This window comes from Zygosaccharomyces rouxii (assembly GCF_000026365.1).
Source record: "Zygosaccharomyces rouxii strain CBS732 chromosome B complete sequence".
NCBI lineage: Eukaryota > Fungi > Ascomycota > Saccharomycetes > Saccharomycetales > Saccharomycetaceae > Zygosaccharomyces > Zygosaccharomyces rouxii.
Genome location: NC_012991.1, coordinates 1004133 through 1021175, shown reverse-complemented (window position 1 = coordinate 1021175; position 17043 = coordinate 1004133). Strand labels below are relative to the sequence as shown.

General features: G+C 38.4%; 10 protein-coding genes across 10 annotated transcripts; 6 read left to right on the top strand and 4 right to left on the bottom strand.

The window, feature by feature from the left end:
• Window positions 1-313: 313 nt before the first annotated feature.
• SKI2 (SKI complex RNA helicase subunit SKI2) lies at window positions 314-4075 on the top strand (the record flags this gene model as incomplete). The annotated part of the gene is made up of 1 exon (XM_002495448.1): window positions 314-4075. One exon carries the CDS (start codon window positions 314-316, stop codon window positions 4073-4075), a length of 3762 nt encoding a protein of 1253 aa, XP_002495493.1.
• A 75-nt stretch (window positions 4076-4150) lies between these two features.
• On the bottom strand, window positions 4151-4843 carry ZYRO0B12628g (uncharacterized protein; the record flags this gene model as incomplete). Its single annotated transcript, XM_002495447.1, has 1 exon — window positions 4151-4843. The coding sequence occupies one exon, from the start codon at window positions 4841-4843 to the stop codon at window positions 4151-4153; it is 693 nt and encodes a 230-aa protein (XP_002495492.1).
• Window positions 4844-5016: 173 nt separating this feature from the next.
• On the top strand, window positions 5017-7350 carry AFG2 (AAA family ATPase AFG2; the record flags this gene model as incomplete). Its single annotated transcript, XM_002495446.1, has 1 exon — window positions 5017-7350. The coding sequence occupies one exon, from the start codon at window positions 5017-5019 to the stop codon at window positions 7348-7350; it is 2334 nt and encodes a 777-aa protein (XP_002495491.1).
• A 224-nt stretch (window positions 7351-7574) lies between these two features.
• On the top strand, window positions 7575-9545 carry VPS33 (tethering complex ATP-binding subunit VPS33; the record flags this gene model as incomplete). The annotated part of the gene is made up of 1 exon (XM_002495445.1): window positions 7575-9545. One exon carries the CDS (start codon window positions 7575-7577, stop codon window positions 9543-9545), a length of 1971 nt encoding a protein of 656 aa, XP_002495490.1.
• A 214-nt stretch (window positions 9546-9759) lies between these two features.
• Window positions 9760-9963, bottom strand: COX9 (cytochrome c oxidase subunit VIIa; the record flags this gene model as incomplete). Its single annotated transcript, XM_002495444.1, has 1 exon — window positions 9760-9963. The coding sequence occupies one exon, from the start codon at window positions 9961-9963 to the stop codon at window positions 9760-9762; it is 204 nt and encodes a 67-aa protein (XP_002495489.1).
• A 397-nt stretch (window positions 9964-10360) lies between these two features.
• Window positions 10361-10582, top strand: COX8 (cytochrome c oxidase subunit VIII; the record flags this gene model as incomplete). The annotated part of the gene is made up of 1 exon (XM_002495443.1): window positions 10361-10582. The coding sequence occupies one exon, from the start codon at window positions 10361-10363 to the stop codon at window positions 10580-10582; it is 222 nt and encodes a 73-aa protein (XP_002495488.1).
• A 259-nt stretch (window positions 10583-10841) lies between these two features.
• Window positions 10842-11813, bottom strand: CST9 (SUMO ligase CST9; the record flags this gene model as incomplete). The annotated part of the gene is made up of 1 exon (XM_002495442.1): window positions 10842-11813. The coding sequence occupies one exon, from the start codon at window positions 11811-11813 to the stop codon at window positions 10842-10844; it is 972 nt and encodes a 323-aa protein (XP_002495487.1).
• A 1008-nt stretch (window positions 11814-12821) lies between these two features.
• On the top strand, window positions 12822-14090 carry IDP1 (isocitrate dehydrogenase (NADP(+)) IDP1; the record flags this gene model as incomplete). The annotated part of the gene is made up of 1 exon (XM_002495441.1): window positions 12822-14090. The coding sequence occupies one exon, from the start codon at window positions 12822-12824 to the stop codon at window positions 14088-14090; it is 1269 nt and encodes a 422-aa protein (XP_002495486.1).
• Window positions 14091-14457: 367 nt separating this feature from the next.
• Window positions 14458-15303, bottom strand: ATP10 (Atp10p; the record flags this gene model as incomplete). Its single annotated transcript, XM_002495440.1, has 1 exon — window positions 14458-15303. One exon carries the CDS (start codon window positions 15301-15303, stop codon window positions 14458-14460), a length of 846 nt encoding a protein of 281 aa, XP_002495485.1.
• Window positions 15304-15519: 216 nt separating this feature from the next.
• Window positions 15520-16980, top strand: ART10 (Art10p; the record flags this gene model as incomplete). Its single annotated transcript, XM_002495439.1, has 1 exon — window positions 15520-16980. The coding sequence occupies one exon, from the start codon at window positions 15520-15522 to the stop codon at window positions 16978-16980; it is 1461 nt and encodes a 486-aa protein (XP_002495484.1).
• Between the last annotated feature and the right edge of the window lie 63 nt (window positions 16981-17043).

The window sequence follows — 17043 nt, the reverse complement described above, 5'->3', positions numbered from 1 at the left end:
TCGGACCTCGATTGTTTTATTAAATCTTTTTTTTTTATTGTTATTTTTTGTTGTTGTTGTTTTTGTTTTGGGCCCCATTGGTTAAGTATTGTAACACTACTACTACTATTAATACTATTACTATCAATATTACAATCACTATCGTATATACATATTAATTAGTGTAAATCACCTATGGGATTTAATATCACTCCATACGTAGTGTGACACAACTTTTCAATTAAGATTCAAGGTATTGATTGAGTAAGACGAGTATTAAACCTTGGTTATAGACCTCTGTTAAGCATTGGTGATAGCTAGTCGACTAATTCGAATGGGTGTTTCTATTGCAAATCTTTATGATGCCCTTAGAGAGGCTACACAAGAAGACGTCGAACTTTTCGAGGATAAATTGAGTCAAATCGAACCGGTCCACACTGACGATGGCGTTAGGGAGAGGTTTCTTCAACCAACCAACGTTTTGCCATGGAGTCTATTAGATCAGGTACAACAATTTCCACAGAGTAGAGATACAGACTACAAAGATTTCTTAACAATTCCTGAACCTATCAATAGAACTTCTTTCCATTTGAGAAGGAAAGGTATCGATGGTCATGTGTCATCGTATGAAGAGGAAGTGGATCTCAAAGAAGTCGCCAATGCTAATGCTGCCAATTCCTTATCGCTGAATAGAGGCATTGATACTCATAGTAATTCCGTGAGGGGCTCGACTGCTCAACTACCCTTTATGCCTGGTGGTGTTTCCATGACAGCAGTTCAGACTACACAAGGAATGTCTAGCGTGGCGGCTTCTACCAAAATGTTGCATAAGGACGATCAAGGTCTTTTCGATGTACCTCGTGGCTTTGATCGAGGCATCGAACCTTCTAATGCATTTACCACTCCTGATAACCAAGATAGAGTTGATGAATTACAAGAATTGGATCAAGAAGATAACGAATTGGAGGTACAACAAGAAGTCGAGGAACAGCAAAGAGGTTTAGAAGATAGTGTAGAGGAGAAAACCACAAGGGAGATCTTAGGAGAAGAAGCCGATATTCCTAATGATGATAGTAGAGCTGCCGAAGATATCGATGAGTTATTACCGATGGGTATTGATTTTGCACGTAATGTGGTTAACTCTAAGGGTACACTAAGACCTAAAGAATGGGCCCATGTAGTTGATTTGCATCATAAGATTGATAATTTTGAGGAGTTAATCCCCAATCCTGCGAGAACGTGGCCTTTTGAACTGGATACTTTTCAAAAAGAAGCTGTCTATCACTTAGAACAAGGAGATTCTGTGTTTGTGGCGGCACATACTTCAGCAGGTAAAACTGTAGTGGCGGAATACGCAATTGCCATGGCAAAGAGGAATATGACAAAGACCATCTACACTTCCCCGATAAAAGCTTTATCCAATCAAAAATTTAGAGATTTTAGAGAAACTTTTGAAGATGTCGGTGTAGGTTTGATTACTGGTGATGTGCAAATCAATCCCGAAGCTGGTTGTCTTATTATGACTACAGAAATTTTAAGATCTATGCTTTATAGAGGTGCAGATTTGATCCGTGATGTGGAGTTTGTCATCTTTGATGAAGTTCATTATGTCAATGACCAAGATCGTGGAGTTGTTTGGGAAGAAGTCATCATCATGTTACCTCAACACGTTAAATTTATCCTTCTTTCTGCTACTGTGCCCAATACTTACGAATTTGCCAACTGGATTGGTAGAACAAAGCAAAAAAACATTTACGTCATTTCAACTCCAAAGAGACCTGTACCACTTGAAATCAACGTTTGGGCTAAAAATGAGATGATACCCGTGATAAATTCTAATAAACAGTTTCTAGAGGCAAATTTCAAGAAGCACAAGGAATTATTAGATGGGAAACCTGGCAGTAAGGAGAACGGGACTGGCTCTTCAGCAGCTAGTAGAGGAGGCAGCGCTCGTGGTGGCCGTGGTGGCCGTGGTGGTTCCGCTCGTGGTGGTTTCCGTGGTGCGGGAGCCGTAGGATCCAACAAGAGTAAATTTTTCAAGAAATCCGGTCCTAATAAAAAGACTTGGCCAGAGCTGGTTAATCATCTGAGATCCAAGGATTTATTACCAGCAGTCGTCTTTGTCTTTAGTAAGAAGAGATGTGAAGAATATGCAGATTGGCTCGAAGGTGTCAATTTTTGTAATGGTAGAGAGAGATCTCAAATTCACATGTTCATCGAGAAATCGGTTACGAGATTGAGGAAGGAGGATAGAGAACTTCCACAAATTATCAAAATTAGATCCTTGTTGGAACGTGGTATCGCTGTCCATCATGGTGGGCTGCTTCCTATTGTTAAGGAATTAATTGAAATGGTCTTCGCTAAGGGTCTAATCAGAGTTCTCTTTGCTACAGAAACTTTTGCCATGGGTCTAAACTTGCCTACTAGAACCGTCGTGTTCAGTGAAATAGAAAAGCACGATGGTCAAGGGTTGAGATTCTTGAACCCCGGTGAGTTTACCCAAATGGCAGGAAGAGCAGGTCGTAGAGGTTTAGATAAAACAGGTACCGTGATCGTAATGACTTATACCGATCCACTACCAGTGGCGTCTTTTAAAGAAGTGACCATGGGTGTCCCTACCAAATTGGAATCGCAGTTTAGATTGACATACAATATGATTCTAAACTTGTTGAGAATTGAGGCCTTAAAAGTGGAGGAAATGATTAAATACTCATTCAGTGAAAACTCTAAACAAACCTTGTTGCCAGAGCACGAGCAAAAGATAAAGGAGTTACAGCAGAAGTTGCAAGATGTTAGGACTTATGACGATTGTGAATATTGTAAGAAAGATATAGATCAATTCCTCAATTCCGCTATTAAATTGAAAGAGTGCACTGCTCATATGATGGAGGAATTGGTGAAGACTGATAAGGTCTATCAAGTGTTGAGAATGGGTCGTCTTCTACTGTTTAGAGATGAGAATGATAATTTGAAATTAGGATTTGTATTCCGTATTCACATGAAGAAATCATCTGTGATCGTGATGACGTTTACTGAACCCAACACTTTGGAATCTGGCGAACCTAATCATTTGCCTTACATGGTTAACTTGAGCTCATATACCAAGAGAAATTTCAGTACATTCAAGACTGTTGAGTTTTTCATGGAAGAAATACCTATAACTTCCATCGAATTAACTACTGCATATTCCATTAAAGTGTCCTTTACCGATTTGATGAAGAAACAACCTGAGGCTTTGAAGATGTTTGATGAAGAAGTTAGAATCATATTAAAGATCGCTCAAAAATTTAGAGAAAGTACTTCTGAGAAACAGGGTAGTTTGAAAGTTCATCAATACGTTTTAGAAAGGAATAATATTCAAAAGGAAATCTCCACATACCAAGCCTTGAGCTGCCCCAATTTAGCCGAGCACTTTGTGCCCAAATATAAGGCTTTCATGATTGAAAGAGATATCAAGGAGTTGTATCACTTAATGTCTGATCAGAATCTAAATCTATTGCCTGATTATGAAAAGAGATTAGCCGTCTTGAAAGACGCTGGCTTCATCGATCAAAACCATAACGTTTCTTTGAAGGGAAGAGTTGCTTGTGAAATTAACTCAGGTTACGAATTGGTCATTACAGAATTGATTTTAGATAACTTCCTTGGTGATTTTGAACCTGAGGAGATCGTTGCTCTACTATCGTCTTTTGTCTATGAAGGACGTACTAGGGAAGAGGAACCACCAGTAGCAACTCCAAGGTTAGCAAGAGGTAAAAAGAGAATCGAAGAAATCTATAGCCATATGCTCGAAGTGGTCGTCAATCACCAGATACCTTTGACTCAAGAGGAGGCAGAATTTCTGGATAAAAAAAGATTTGCCATGATGAATGTAGTTTATGAATGGGCCCGTGGTCTTTCTTTCAAAGAAATTATGGAAATAAGTGTTGAAGCTGAAGGTACAGTGGTCAGGGTGATTACTTGGTTGGACGAAATTTGTCGTCAAGTAAAAACTGCATCTATTATCATTGGTAACTCTAATTTACATATGAAGATGAGTCAAGCTCAGGAACTGATTAAAAGAGATATCGTCTTTGCAGCTTCTCTTTACTTGTAATTTAATTAAATTAAGACCAGTATTAAATATTAACGTTAATATTAATGATAATGATAAAACATATTTACATGTATTTCATCGAAGTAGAACTGTCTTGATTAATCTTTCTGCTATCACTTTATTCAAGAACCTGTTCACAATGTGATCCTCGTGGGTCATTGAGATATAACCGATGATGGCGTTAAAACTCTTTTGATCATAAGAAAACTGTATCCTCAATGGAACTTGATTATTCGGTATCGGGAGCCTGGCAAGTCTACTTAACTTAATATGTTTAAGATGACGATGAATTACACTAGAAGGGTTTCGCTTGGCCCTGCTCATGTTGTCCATTTTGGAGTAATAATTGAAATCGTAATCGCAGATATCACTATCTGACCTTTTGAATAGGCTCAAATAAGCTTGGTACACCTGTAAATAAAGCAATTTTCTCCCCAAAATTTCTAATTGATGATTACTATAGGAAATACCGTTAGGGAGTTCAATTCTTGTATATTTCGTTGGATAAAGGCATTTAGTCAATTCTGATTCATCAGCAATCTTTATACCATATTCGTCTAATTCCAAAATTTGACTTAGGCTAGCTATTCGTTCGAGATTTTCATCCTTGTGTCTTATCAATAATTCAGGTCTAACTGTATCTGGTACCTTTTCAAACGTTCTTAGAGTAATAATTCTCCTGAGATGGATTGTACTCGAGAAACTACGAAGATAGCAGCGAATAGGTGTCTTTAAACTCTGTAAAAAAGATTGACATGGTTTGAGCATCGATAATCTTGCTCAGGGGGGGATATAATGGTGCTTCTAGGTCCTTATTAAGTTGATATTATGCGTATTTTGTAGTGAGCATTGAAAAATTTCAGATAGTGAATCTTCTTTAAGCTCATCGCTTACTTTAAAATCATCAGTAATTTATCAAAATCGAGAGAAATCCTTTGGCAATGGCTTCTAAAACTGCTGCTAACGGTTCGAAGAAGAAACCATCGGCTGGTCCATCTTCTGATGGTGTTGTGAAGTCTAAGTTTAAGCTTCCTAGTGCATATGTAGCCAGACCTCTACCTGCAAAGTTGAACAATTATAAAGATGCTTCTACAGTTATAATACATCCTGATGTGATGAAAGAGCTTGGGATTAATCCTGGATCCATGTGCATTTTATCGAAGTTAGGCTCCAGTGGTGTTGTCGTACTTGCTAAGCCAGGAGATGAGTTATCACATCCGATTAACGTTGTAATGCTTTCATCTACCATGAGATCCGTGGGTAATATTCTCTTTGGTGACCGTTTGGAGATCAATAAGGTTCAAGATCAACCACCATATGCTACCAAGGTTACTGTAGGGTGTGTGCAAGGTATAGAGATTGATGATAATGAGATTCGCAAGGCGGTTGAACGCATTTTGAATGATTGTGGGATAATCATGCCAGGTGTCGTTTTTAATGTCGATCATTGGAATATGGTTGTTGTAGATGTACAGGATATGACCCTACCAGATGTTTCGAAGTGTGATTTGAACCAAGATTCAACGACAACTGTGGAGGATAGTTCTCCTTATCTATCACCACCCGTCATATTTCGTAGAGGATCAACAAAGGTTGAGTTTACTAAGGCGTCTAAGCCTAGCTCGAGATTTAATCTTTCACACTCTATTGGTTATGACTCAGTTGGTGGTCTGGCTAAAGAGATTGAAGTTCTGAAAAATGCTATTCATTTGCCGCTCCACAAACCTAAGTTATTCAGTGAATTTGGAGTTGCTCCTCCAAGGGGTATCCTGCTGCATGGTCCACCCGGTACCGGTAAGACTATGCTTTTAAGATGTGTAGCCAACACTACAGATGCGCATATTTTGACTATCAATGGTCCCTCGATCGTTTCCAAATATTTGGGTGAGACTGAAGCCACTTTGAGAGAAATATTTGATGAAGCTAAGTTGTATCAGCCATCAATCATTTTCATTGATGAAATAGATTCAATTGCCCCCAATCGTGCAAGTGATGACTCAGGTGAAGTTGAAAGCAGAGTGGTAGCTACGCTATTGACCCTGATGGATGGGATGGGAGCCGCCGGTAGATTAGTTGTTGTGGCGGCAACAAATAGACCCAATAACATTGATCCTGCATTGAGAAGACCCGGTCGTTTTGATCAAGAAGTGGAAATTGCCATTCCTGATGTCGAAGAACGAATTGACATTTTAATGAAACAATTTGAAAGGATGTCATCGGAGAAGCATAGCCTTTCGGCGGAAGATATTAAAGAGGTTGCTGCAAAGACACATGGGTATGTGGGTGCTGATCTTACTGCTCTTTGCAGAGAATCTGTCATGAAGACAATCCAGAGAGTCTTAGGCGATGATGATAAGATCGATGAATCTCTGCTTAAGGTGTCAAGGGAGGATTTGGATAATGCCATGCTAGAGATAAGACCGAGTGCTATGAGGGAAATCTTTTTGGAAATGCCCAAAGTTTATTGGACTGATATTGGCGGACAAGATGTTCTAAAGCGCAAGATGAAAGAGATGATTCAACTGCCATTAGAGGCATCGGAGACATTTGCTCGTCTTGGAGTTTCAGCTCCTAAAGGTGTTCTACTTTATGGTCCTCCTGGTTGTTCCAAAACTTTGACCGCCAAAGCATTGGCGACAGAATCAGGTGTCAATTTCCTAGCAGTAAAAGGTCCTGAAATCTTCAGCAAATACGTCGGTGAATCCGAAAGGGCTATAAGAGAAATTTTTCACAAGGCTCGTTCTGCTGCACCTAGTATAATTTTCTTCGATGAGATTGATGCCATTTCTTCCAGCCGTGATGATGGGGGTTCATCCACAACTGCAGCTAGTAACGTCTTAACTTCTCTACTGAACGAAATTGATGGTGTAGAGGAACTGAAAGGTGTAGTAATTGTTGCAGCTACTAATAGACCGGATGAAATTGATTCCGCCCTGTTGAGACCTGGGAGATTAGATAGGCACATCTATGTGGGGCCGCCAGATTATTCTGCGAGATTGCAAATTTTAAAAAAATGCACCAGTAAATTCAGTATTGACTCGCAGCCAGATTACAATTTGGAAAAACTTGCAGAACATACGGATGGTTGCTCCGGTGCAGAAATAGTACTGTTATGTCAAGAAGCAGGGCTGGCTGCCATTATGGAAGATGTGGAAGCCAACAAAGTAGAATCTCGTCACTTCGAGAAGGCTCTTTCTGGTATATCTAGAATAATAACTCCTGAAATGCTAGCTTACTACGAGGATTTTGCTTCCAGAAGTGGTATCGCAGTATAGACTTTACTTTTCCTTTAAATATTGTAAAATTATTATTGTTATTATTATTATTATTATTATGAGTTATAATTATTTACTGACGCGCGACAGACTTTGTCCGAGATTGGTAGAAAGGACTCCTTGTCCGAATATTGAAGTCTATTATTTACGGGAACACTAGACCATTGGCTTATACCACCTACAAGAGCACTATTAGGCGCTGAAGTTTGTCGATTATTTGATCTATGAGCTCTAATTGGAATACTAGAAAGTTTCCAAGGATTTTGTGCAAATCTTTTTTCCAAATTCTAAATGGAATCTCGAGCAATGAACAGATATTAGTGGTTCAACCTGAAGTCCTTCCAATCATCAATGCACTCTTTACATTTAGTCAATTGACTGAATCGACACCTGCTAGGAAAATCGTTCTGATAAGTGAGCAACTCAAGGGTGAAGTGTCAGAAATTTTGAGCACTTTCCCTGGTATGGACTTGATTTTTGTCGTAGATGTGAGGTTAGATTTTGCCCTTCCAGAACCTCTAAAACATGTTGCCCAATCGTTAGATTTGCCAGTGATGAATATTGTATTTTGTACTTGGGAAACCCAAGCGGGAAACAGTTTGGTTAAGGATAATTTAACAATCAGTGATGCAAGAATTCCGCATTACATAGAATCACAATTGGAGACTTCAAGTAGGATTAAACTCATTGGATGGAATATGTTACCTTTCCCACAATTAGATAATGATGTTCTTATTGCACATGTATTATACAACAGTGATGAGGAAAATATGTATGCACCCAGTGAAAATTTCATGCAAACTGCAACAAGAGGTATTCTTATGGATAATATGGTTAATTGTCTGGAGAGTCTGTTGAAGCATACACAGACGAATGTAACTCATGCTGTATCATTTGGGAAGGAATCCAAAAGATTTCTGCAGTCCTTACGACAAAGGGTTGAAACGGAAGAAAATGGTGAAAAATTGTTCATTAAAGAGACTCTGTATGGTGATAAATATAGTGGATTGGAGACTGATTTAGTCGTCATGGAAAGAGATATGGATCCATTGACACCACTTTTGACCCAACTTACATATGCTGGATTAATTGATGATCTTTACGAATTCACACCAGGTGCAAAGACAAAAAGTAAGAAAGAATTATCATTAAAATATACTGATGATGACATTTGGGAGGACTTAAAGTTTCTGAATTTCGGCGATTTAGGTGCTAAGTTAAATACAATGGCAAGAAATTCTGATGATCAGTATTCATCAAGACCAAGGACTGATAATCTAGGTGAATTAAAACAATTTGTGGATGCTATACCTGAATTACAAGAAAATCGTAAATTAATCAATAAGCACATTGATCTATCGGCGGATATTCTAAAACAAGTGGAGAATGAACAGGAATCTCAATTCAATAGGATTCTTGAATTGGAACAGAATATGCTCTCTTTGGTGCTGGACAACAGGGGAAGCGTCGATAGCATTTTAGACCTTATCTATGAGAACCAATTACCGATGAATACAGTATTAAGACTTGCGTGTGTTTTGTCACTCTGTAGAAATGGACTTAGAGATAAGGATTACGAATTTATTAAACAGGAATTGGTAGATGCGTACGGTTTAAATATCGTTTTCCAACTGGAAAGGCTAACCAATAGGGGACTTTTCACTAGTAAATCACTTTTATCCACTACGAATTGTACAACTTGGAGGAAAGAATATCGTAATATTTCCGTTTGGTTAGACACACTACCGCGTACAGAAGATGCTAATAAGGAGGAACCTTCATTTGCCTACTGCGGTCTGGTTCCCTTAACAACAAGATTGATACAATTGGTATATGATAGATCTGTGATGAGCAAGAATTACAACTCCCAACAACCATTTATCATTTCAAGGCCACCCAACGTTTTTAAGGCTGAAGAATTAGTGGGACAAATTTACGGTGATTCAAATCTAGTCCACGCGGAATCATGGATGTTACCGCTACGTAAGAACAAGAAAAGAGTAGCCGTTGGCCAACCTGAAGCTGGTACATCTGATATCGTAATATTGGTATTTATCGGTGGTATTACCATGGGTGAAATGGCTACACTGAAATTTTTACAAGACAAGTTACGTCAAAAGGAGATACATAAACGATTTATCATTGTGAGTGATGGTATAACCAACGGTAACCGCTTCACTCGATTCAAATGTTAAATCACAATAACAATAGTAATGGTAATAATAATGAATAAATATCAAATAATTTTTTTTTTTCTTTGTCACTTTTTTTCTTCTACTACTTAATAAATATGGCAAAATGCTTTGCACTGGACCATAACCACCACAGCTTGAATATATTATTGTTGTTACTATTGCGCTTTTCGCATTCTCATGTACTATCGTAATCCGTCTAGTCTAAGCCTGATTCTTAATTCTCATCTTCAGCACCAACAGCTTCAGATTTCTTCTGTTCAGCTAATTGGGCATAAAAGGCTTCACGTTTACCAATAATTCCTTTGTGGTATCCCCACCACCAGTAACTGCCCATAACACCACCTAGGGCAAATCCAGTAGCAATATCGGAGATGATTCTCTTCCTTAGGGTACCTTGAATTGGTGCAATGGCGGACATTTCTCAAGCGTACTTCTTCTGTTGTGTGTTACGTTACTACCTGTATCAGATCAACTCTGTAATTTGTCTCCAAGCTACTTTGAAAGCTTCGTTATAGTGATGCTAAGCGTTACAACGGCGACAGTCCCACGTCCCAGACAGTCTACTGGCTATTCCCACTTCACTTAACCAATCAAATTTGCGCTTTCTGTCAATTCCAAGCACATCTCGCCCGAACACCACACCTGTTTTCCTAGCCGAGTCCCTCTCGCCATTTCCCCCATCGAAATTTTGAAGAAAAAAAAGCTGCAATAGTAAAAGTAATAGTAGAATAGAGAGCTATTAACATATTTCTGGATCCCATTTCATAGCCCGGTTGGTCCCCATTGTCCCATTGCATCGTGTCCATCCATCAGTCATGTTGAGACAACAGTTGGTTAGATTCTCCACTAGAAGAGCTTTCTCTTCTACCATTAGAAAGCAGAGTCATTTTGAAGAAGGTGTGTACTCTAATATTCCAGTTAAGGTCAAGAACAGAAAGATTCCATTCGGTTGGGTTCACTTTGGTTTCTTTGGTGCAGGTTTCCTATTTCCATTTATTGCCTGTCTCGTTCAACAGAAGAAGCAGGGTTTGATCTAAACGGTTTATCCCACTTTGCTCAATTTCTTTCATATTCTACCACAACATTGGAAAAGCGGTAAGGTCAATTCAAGATTCAAAATTTAAAAATCAAAGGATACAATGCTTGGATTTTCAATAGCCTTTATGCTGATCACGTCATATTTATTGAAAATAGAAGAATAAAAACCTTTATCATTATCAGTTTTATTATTATTATTATTATTATCTTTTTTTTTCTTTCTCTTTCGTTGCAAGACTTCCATTAAATTTCACCTTACTATCTTACCCTTCTAAACTTGTTGTTATTGGTCCCTTGTGAATTACCAATGGGAGCTCTGGATGTGGTGTTTCTACGCATGAGTAAATTGGTCTGTGTCTGAGCACGCATACCGCTATTACTACTGCTGCTACTCCGCATGTGAGTCACTAGACCTTGGTGTCCCCTTGAAGTAGTAGCGTTACTATTATTGTTGAGGGTATGGTTTCTCTTTACTATTCGTAGCTTGTTAAGGGCATGGGGCAGGTTGTTGGAAAACTGCGATAAATCTGAACTTTTCTTGCTTGTTATTTCTGATGGATCTGTTAATTTATCCACTTGTGTAGATTCTGCCATTATGTTTGAAATAGAGGAATTACTGCTGTCGTTAGAATTGGGTACCTCCACCGTATGTCTTTTATTTCTTAAGGAATTGGTAGTCTTTAACTTTCGAATAAACGATTCTTCTTTGTTATCCTCTAGCGTAAGATCAACAGTATCGGGAGCTCTATGATTGGGCCTCAATCCACTAAATACAGCAGATGTAGATGGGGTAGATTGTAATTGCAATTGTGATTCTAATTCCGCAATTCTACTCTTTAGATGCGCTACAGAATCTAATTCTTGTTTGGCTTGGAAGAGCAATTGTCTCTGACGTGCACATTTTTCCTTCAATTTCTCACATAAATCTTGATAGTAATGACATTGATTAATCATACCAGTAATCTGGAATTGTGAAACGTTATGAAGGTTCTCCAGAAGTGACGGAATCGGTTGGAAAAGCATTTTAATTTCATCTGGTAATTGCTTGGACTCGGCTAGTTTAATTACTAGGATATCACTTATGTGACAGATGGGACAGATTTTGACATTCATATGTTGAGAACATACAGTATGAGCACACGAGGTAAGGTAGAGTGGATCTTCTTGACTAGACTGTCTGTGGCAAACACCACAGTGCACAAATTGCTGATCAAAGAGACTAGGAGGCATTGTGCTTCTTACTACTCTTCTCTTATATTACGATGGTTTAAAGTGTTAAAGATTGAATCGATGTTGCCGCCCTTTTCATTTAGCCGCTGATATATTCGTGGAACGTGATGTAAATCATAATATTAGCCGCCGAAGGCGTAGAAATCGCGGATGTGCAATTGTGTCCAGAAGAGACCTTCTACCATGGTTTAAATGGGGCTTCCAACTGTTAGCTAAGGGCTTGTGATCCCACTCTTTATTTATTTATCTATCACGTGATTCAGAGTAGTTGTATGTAAATTCTTATGGCACTTATATATGGACCTCTTTTTATATCTACAGTGTGTATTTACCGCTTGTCACCTAGCGATACTACGACTTTAAGTATATACTATTCTCATTAAATTAATGTTTATCTCTGGAAAGGAAAATTTCGGTCATTTTGCAAGTAAGGCATCCAATACATAGAGAGCTAACTGACAAAAAAGAACACATTGATCTATCAGACATGAAAGGTTTAAACAGTCAATAGAATACCCCTAGGATTCGATAAATACATAATACACACGATATAAACCGCCTTAAAATTGACTTCAAATCCTCCATACCAAACACTGAGTTCATATATGAAATTTAAACCTAATGAACATTATATATAAAATCCTAAAACATCATAAAAATACTCAATTCTCTCAATTTTTTCTTCTAAAAAAATGGGAAATATTTCCAAAAAGTTTCCCGGTACTCCCAAATACTCTAGAGTATACTCTTCTACATATTCAAATTATATAAAGTATTTATTATTTTAATTATTTCAATTATTTTATTAGTGTGTCATTTCTTCATTCTACGTGAAAAGTGATGCATATCCAAAGCGGTACCGGCGTCGTTCTCTGCCCTTCATTAAGAGAGTTGAACCAACTTTTATGAGTAAGGGTATGACACAGTTATAGTCATATAAAAAAGTATTATACCATTTGGTGAGGTCCTTACGTTACCAGTTATACTGCAAAAGTAATTCCATCGACCATGTTCGCCAGAAGATGCTTTTCCACCACATCGGTGGTCTCAAAGATTAAGGTTAAGAATCCCATTGTTGAATTAGACGGTGATGAGATGACTCGTATCATTTGGGACAAGATTAAATCTAAATTGTTATTGCCCTATGTTGATGTAGATTTGAAGTACTACGATCTTTCAGTCACTTCTCGTGATGCTACAGGCGATCAAATTACTCATGATGCTGCTAATGCAATCAAAAAGTATGGTGTTGGTGTTAAGTGTGCCACGATTACTCCAGATGAAGCTCGTGTTAAGGAGTACAATTTGAAAAAAATGTGGAAATCACCAAATGGTACCATTAGAAACATCCTTGGTGGTACTGTGTTCAGAGAACCAATTGTTATCCCAAGAATTCCCAGACTAGTGCCAGGATGGGAAAAGCCAATTATTATCGGTAGACACGCTCATGCTGATCAGTACAAGGCAACCGATACTTTAGTTGCTAAGCCTGGTAAATTGGAATTGGTTCACAGACCAGAGGATGGATCTGAACCAACTACTTTGGAAGTCTATGATTACAAGGGTCCTGGTGTTGCACTTGCCATGTACAACACTGATGAATCAATTCGTGGATTCGGTCATGCCTCTTTCAAATTAGCCCTTGACAAGAAATTGAACTTGTACCTGTCCACAAAGAACACAATTCTAAAGAAGTACGACGGTCGTTTCAAGGATATTTTCCAAGAATTGTACGACACTCAATACAAAGCTGAATTCGAAAAAGCCGGTATCTTTTATGAACACCGTCTAATCGATGACATGGTTGCCCAAATGGTTAAGTCTAAGGGTGGATTTATCATGGCATTGAAGAATTACGATGGTGATGTTCAATCTGATATCGTGGCTCAAGGTTTCGGTTCTCTTGGTTTAATGACATCAGTTTTGATTACTCCTGATGGTAAAACTTTTGAATCAGAGGCTGCCCATGGTACCGTCACTAGACATTACAGACAACATCAACAAGGTAGGGAAACCTCTACCAATTCAATTGCTTCTATCTTTGCATGGTCCAGAGGTCTAGCTAAAAGAGGTGAATTGGATAGCACCCCAGAGGTTACCAAATTTGCCAACTTGCTAGAATCTGCCACTTTGGATACTGTTCAAAAAGATGGTATTATGACCAAGGACTTGGCCTTCGCATGTGGTAAGAACGACAGATCCGCTTGGGTTACCACCAACGAATTCTTGGAAGCAGTCGAGAAAAGATTAAAGAGCGAAATTCAAACTGTGGATTAAAAAAATATAATACATTACGTACATGACTTTTGTTAATTTTTCTTGTTTTCGTCTGTTGCAAGGTACTCCCTTAAGTAGTACAGCGAATAGAAAGTTCCAACACTAAGTAACAGTGATTTACCAACGGGTTTCCCCCATTTCACGTACATTAGTCTGTGTGGTGACATGGGTCCCTTCGAGGCTCCCTGATGAGCCCACCTAATTGGTCTAACTAGCATCGTTGGGCTTAAGAAATGGGATCAGACCGTTTCTGTTGGTCTGGTTGCATGAAATTTTCATCAAGACCGAGATTACATGCGATGAGCTGAGATAAGCTTTATAAAAGGAGTTCAATTATTTACAGGAGAATATATTATTCAAATTCAATTCAATGGAAAGATTCCTCACGAATTCTCTTCACGCACTTCCACAAAGTCTTAAATTCGTCAGTCGTAGCACTACCACTTGCCATCCATCTAATCTTGAGTGCCGGATCTACAACGATCGTAAACCCTGTATAAACGTTATTGATCTGCAAAGTCTCTCTAACGTTGAAAGGCAATTGTTCCCTATCGGCTAACAAATAGTGAGAGTGACGATAAGCCGGTACAGCAGATCTGAGACGCCCTATGAACAACTTCATAAGCGCGTATTTGATCCCACTATCAACAAAATTAACGTCGACGGTTTGGATTCCCTTCGATTGCAGCGATTGGGAGGCACTGGGCTCCAAGTAGTTCAGTTTCAATTCATCGTTCTGTAAATACTGTTTGCAAAGATCATCACCAACTTTACTACTAAATAGTCTCACCACAGATACCTTGCCTCTTAGTGTATCTTCCAAAGACACTTGGCCATCCTTTAACGATAATCCAGTAATATGTGGAAAATAAAGTGATTTGTCAGAACGCCAATAGGATGGTGGTGATGTAAACAGTTTACCATTGGTTTTTCTAAAGATATGGATATCGTACATCCCAGATTTACTGAATTCCAGTCCCAATTCTTTACTTCTCTTATTAGTTTTCTCCCTATCAAACAAATCTCTAAAAGAATTACCTCTAGAGTAAACAGTAGCCTTGCTAGGGGGTTGTGCTAGCCCGATAGGTCTTTTCAACTCTTCTAGTTTGAACTCCTTGGGTGCTACATCCACAACGTCTTGGTAAAATTTCTTGAAGAAACTTTGAGTGCTATGCGTACTAAAGGACTTGAATCCACTAGTAAAGGATCTCATTATTCGTCAGCGAGTTCTGGATCAAAGGTCTTTACTATTGCAAAGTTTTGTCATCATCAATTGTCGTGGAAGCGAAGGTAAGGTAAACTTGATTGTTTAAAGGGCCGTTATACAAACTTCAACAAATAAAGCGTTTTAATTCTTCTTATCTACCTTCTGAAACCTGATAATGGTGGCACTTCCCTTTTCAAGCTGGTACTCGAATATAGGATAAGTATGTCACCTCAAATTAAGCTTTATCTGAACCCACCCAAGAACAATCAGTATTACAGCAATCATGATCACATATCAGGAAGTGTATCTGTAGATTTTGGTAAGCCTGTTTCCATCAAGCAAATCAATGTGAGCTTCAAGGGGTTCATTGAAACCATGACCAAGATAGATCCAGTTGTGATGCGGAATCAAGCAGCACTAATGTCACCAATGCAAGATGCAAAGACTATACATACTTTGGTTAACATAGGCCAGAAAGTTTTCCCACCAGAGAACGTTTTAAGTGCAATTGAAGGTGATCTAAAACCGTTTCAATTGAAGGAAGGTGTTCATGAATACGAATTTCAATTACCTAAAGTACCAAAGAAACCAAAGTGCCTTTCCAGTCATACAAAGGGGCTCATGACTTATTTAGATAAGGATCGCGTTAGATTACCGCCAAGTTTTAACAACGACTGGAAAAACATGCTAAGATTCGACAATTTAGATTTATTCTTCTACTCCTTTGGCAAAATCCTTTACATGGTGGAAGTACAAATTGAATTGGGTAAACCCAAATCTTGGTATAGACCATTTGAAAAAGTTTTGACAGAAATTCAATTAGTGGAATTCATACCACAATCCAAGGATTTAACTTTTAAACTAGATGATAAACCTTCCAAAGAAGTACTAGAGTCTTTCAAGAATTCTAATGGCGAACAAGAGGAAAAAACTAGTAATAAATTACAAACTGAAAAAGCCACTGTCCCAACAAATGCACCACTAGTAGATGTGATGACTCAAAAGCCAGATGTCAGAGTCTATAGGTCAACTTACAAAATTGGATTACCTGATGATGATAGCGTTATGTGGTTAGAGGCGAGAAGCCCAAATTTGAGAAGGACATTTAGAGGAGACCCAATTTTTGCAGGTGGTAGTGGGAAATTCGATGACATTTATATCGTCATGATGGGCGACAAAGCATTAATAGACAGATTAAGAGTAATTCCAACCAGAGTTCAATTAAACCTTTTAGAAACAGTCACTTATCTATCACAGGGAGTCGCTAATCAAAACGTATCATCCCTAAAATTGGCGGAGGACAGAATTCCATTAGAGAAAAGATCAACAGTTTTAAAGAATTCTTGGGGTCGATATGTGCAATTTAGTTCTAGTAATCCTAATCAATGCAAATGGGAGTGTGAACTACGATTGAAAAACCATCCAAATTTGAAAAAATTGAAATTTAACGAAGAGGACTACAGACATCGTGGTAATCGTCTCTACAGTTTTAAAAGTTGTTCCATCAAGAGAATTTTCTCATTTCAATTGTTGGTCGATTGGGATATTGTAGGTTTCAAGAGACAGAGTGAAATTATAGTGGATCCAATACAAGTCTTCGCTGACCGTAACGGCAGGAACCAAGAGGAAGCACTCCCGCTTTATGTGCCGCCACCTAGCTATACTGAAAGTACGCAATACTAATGTTAATGACAATGATCTTTTAGAGGGGTATCAACAACATAGACAAATATGTATTTATGTATG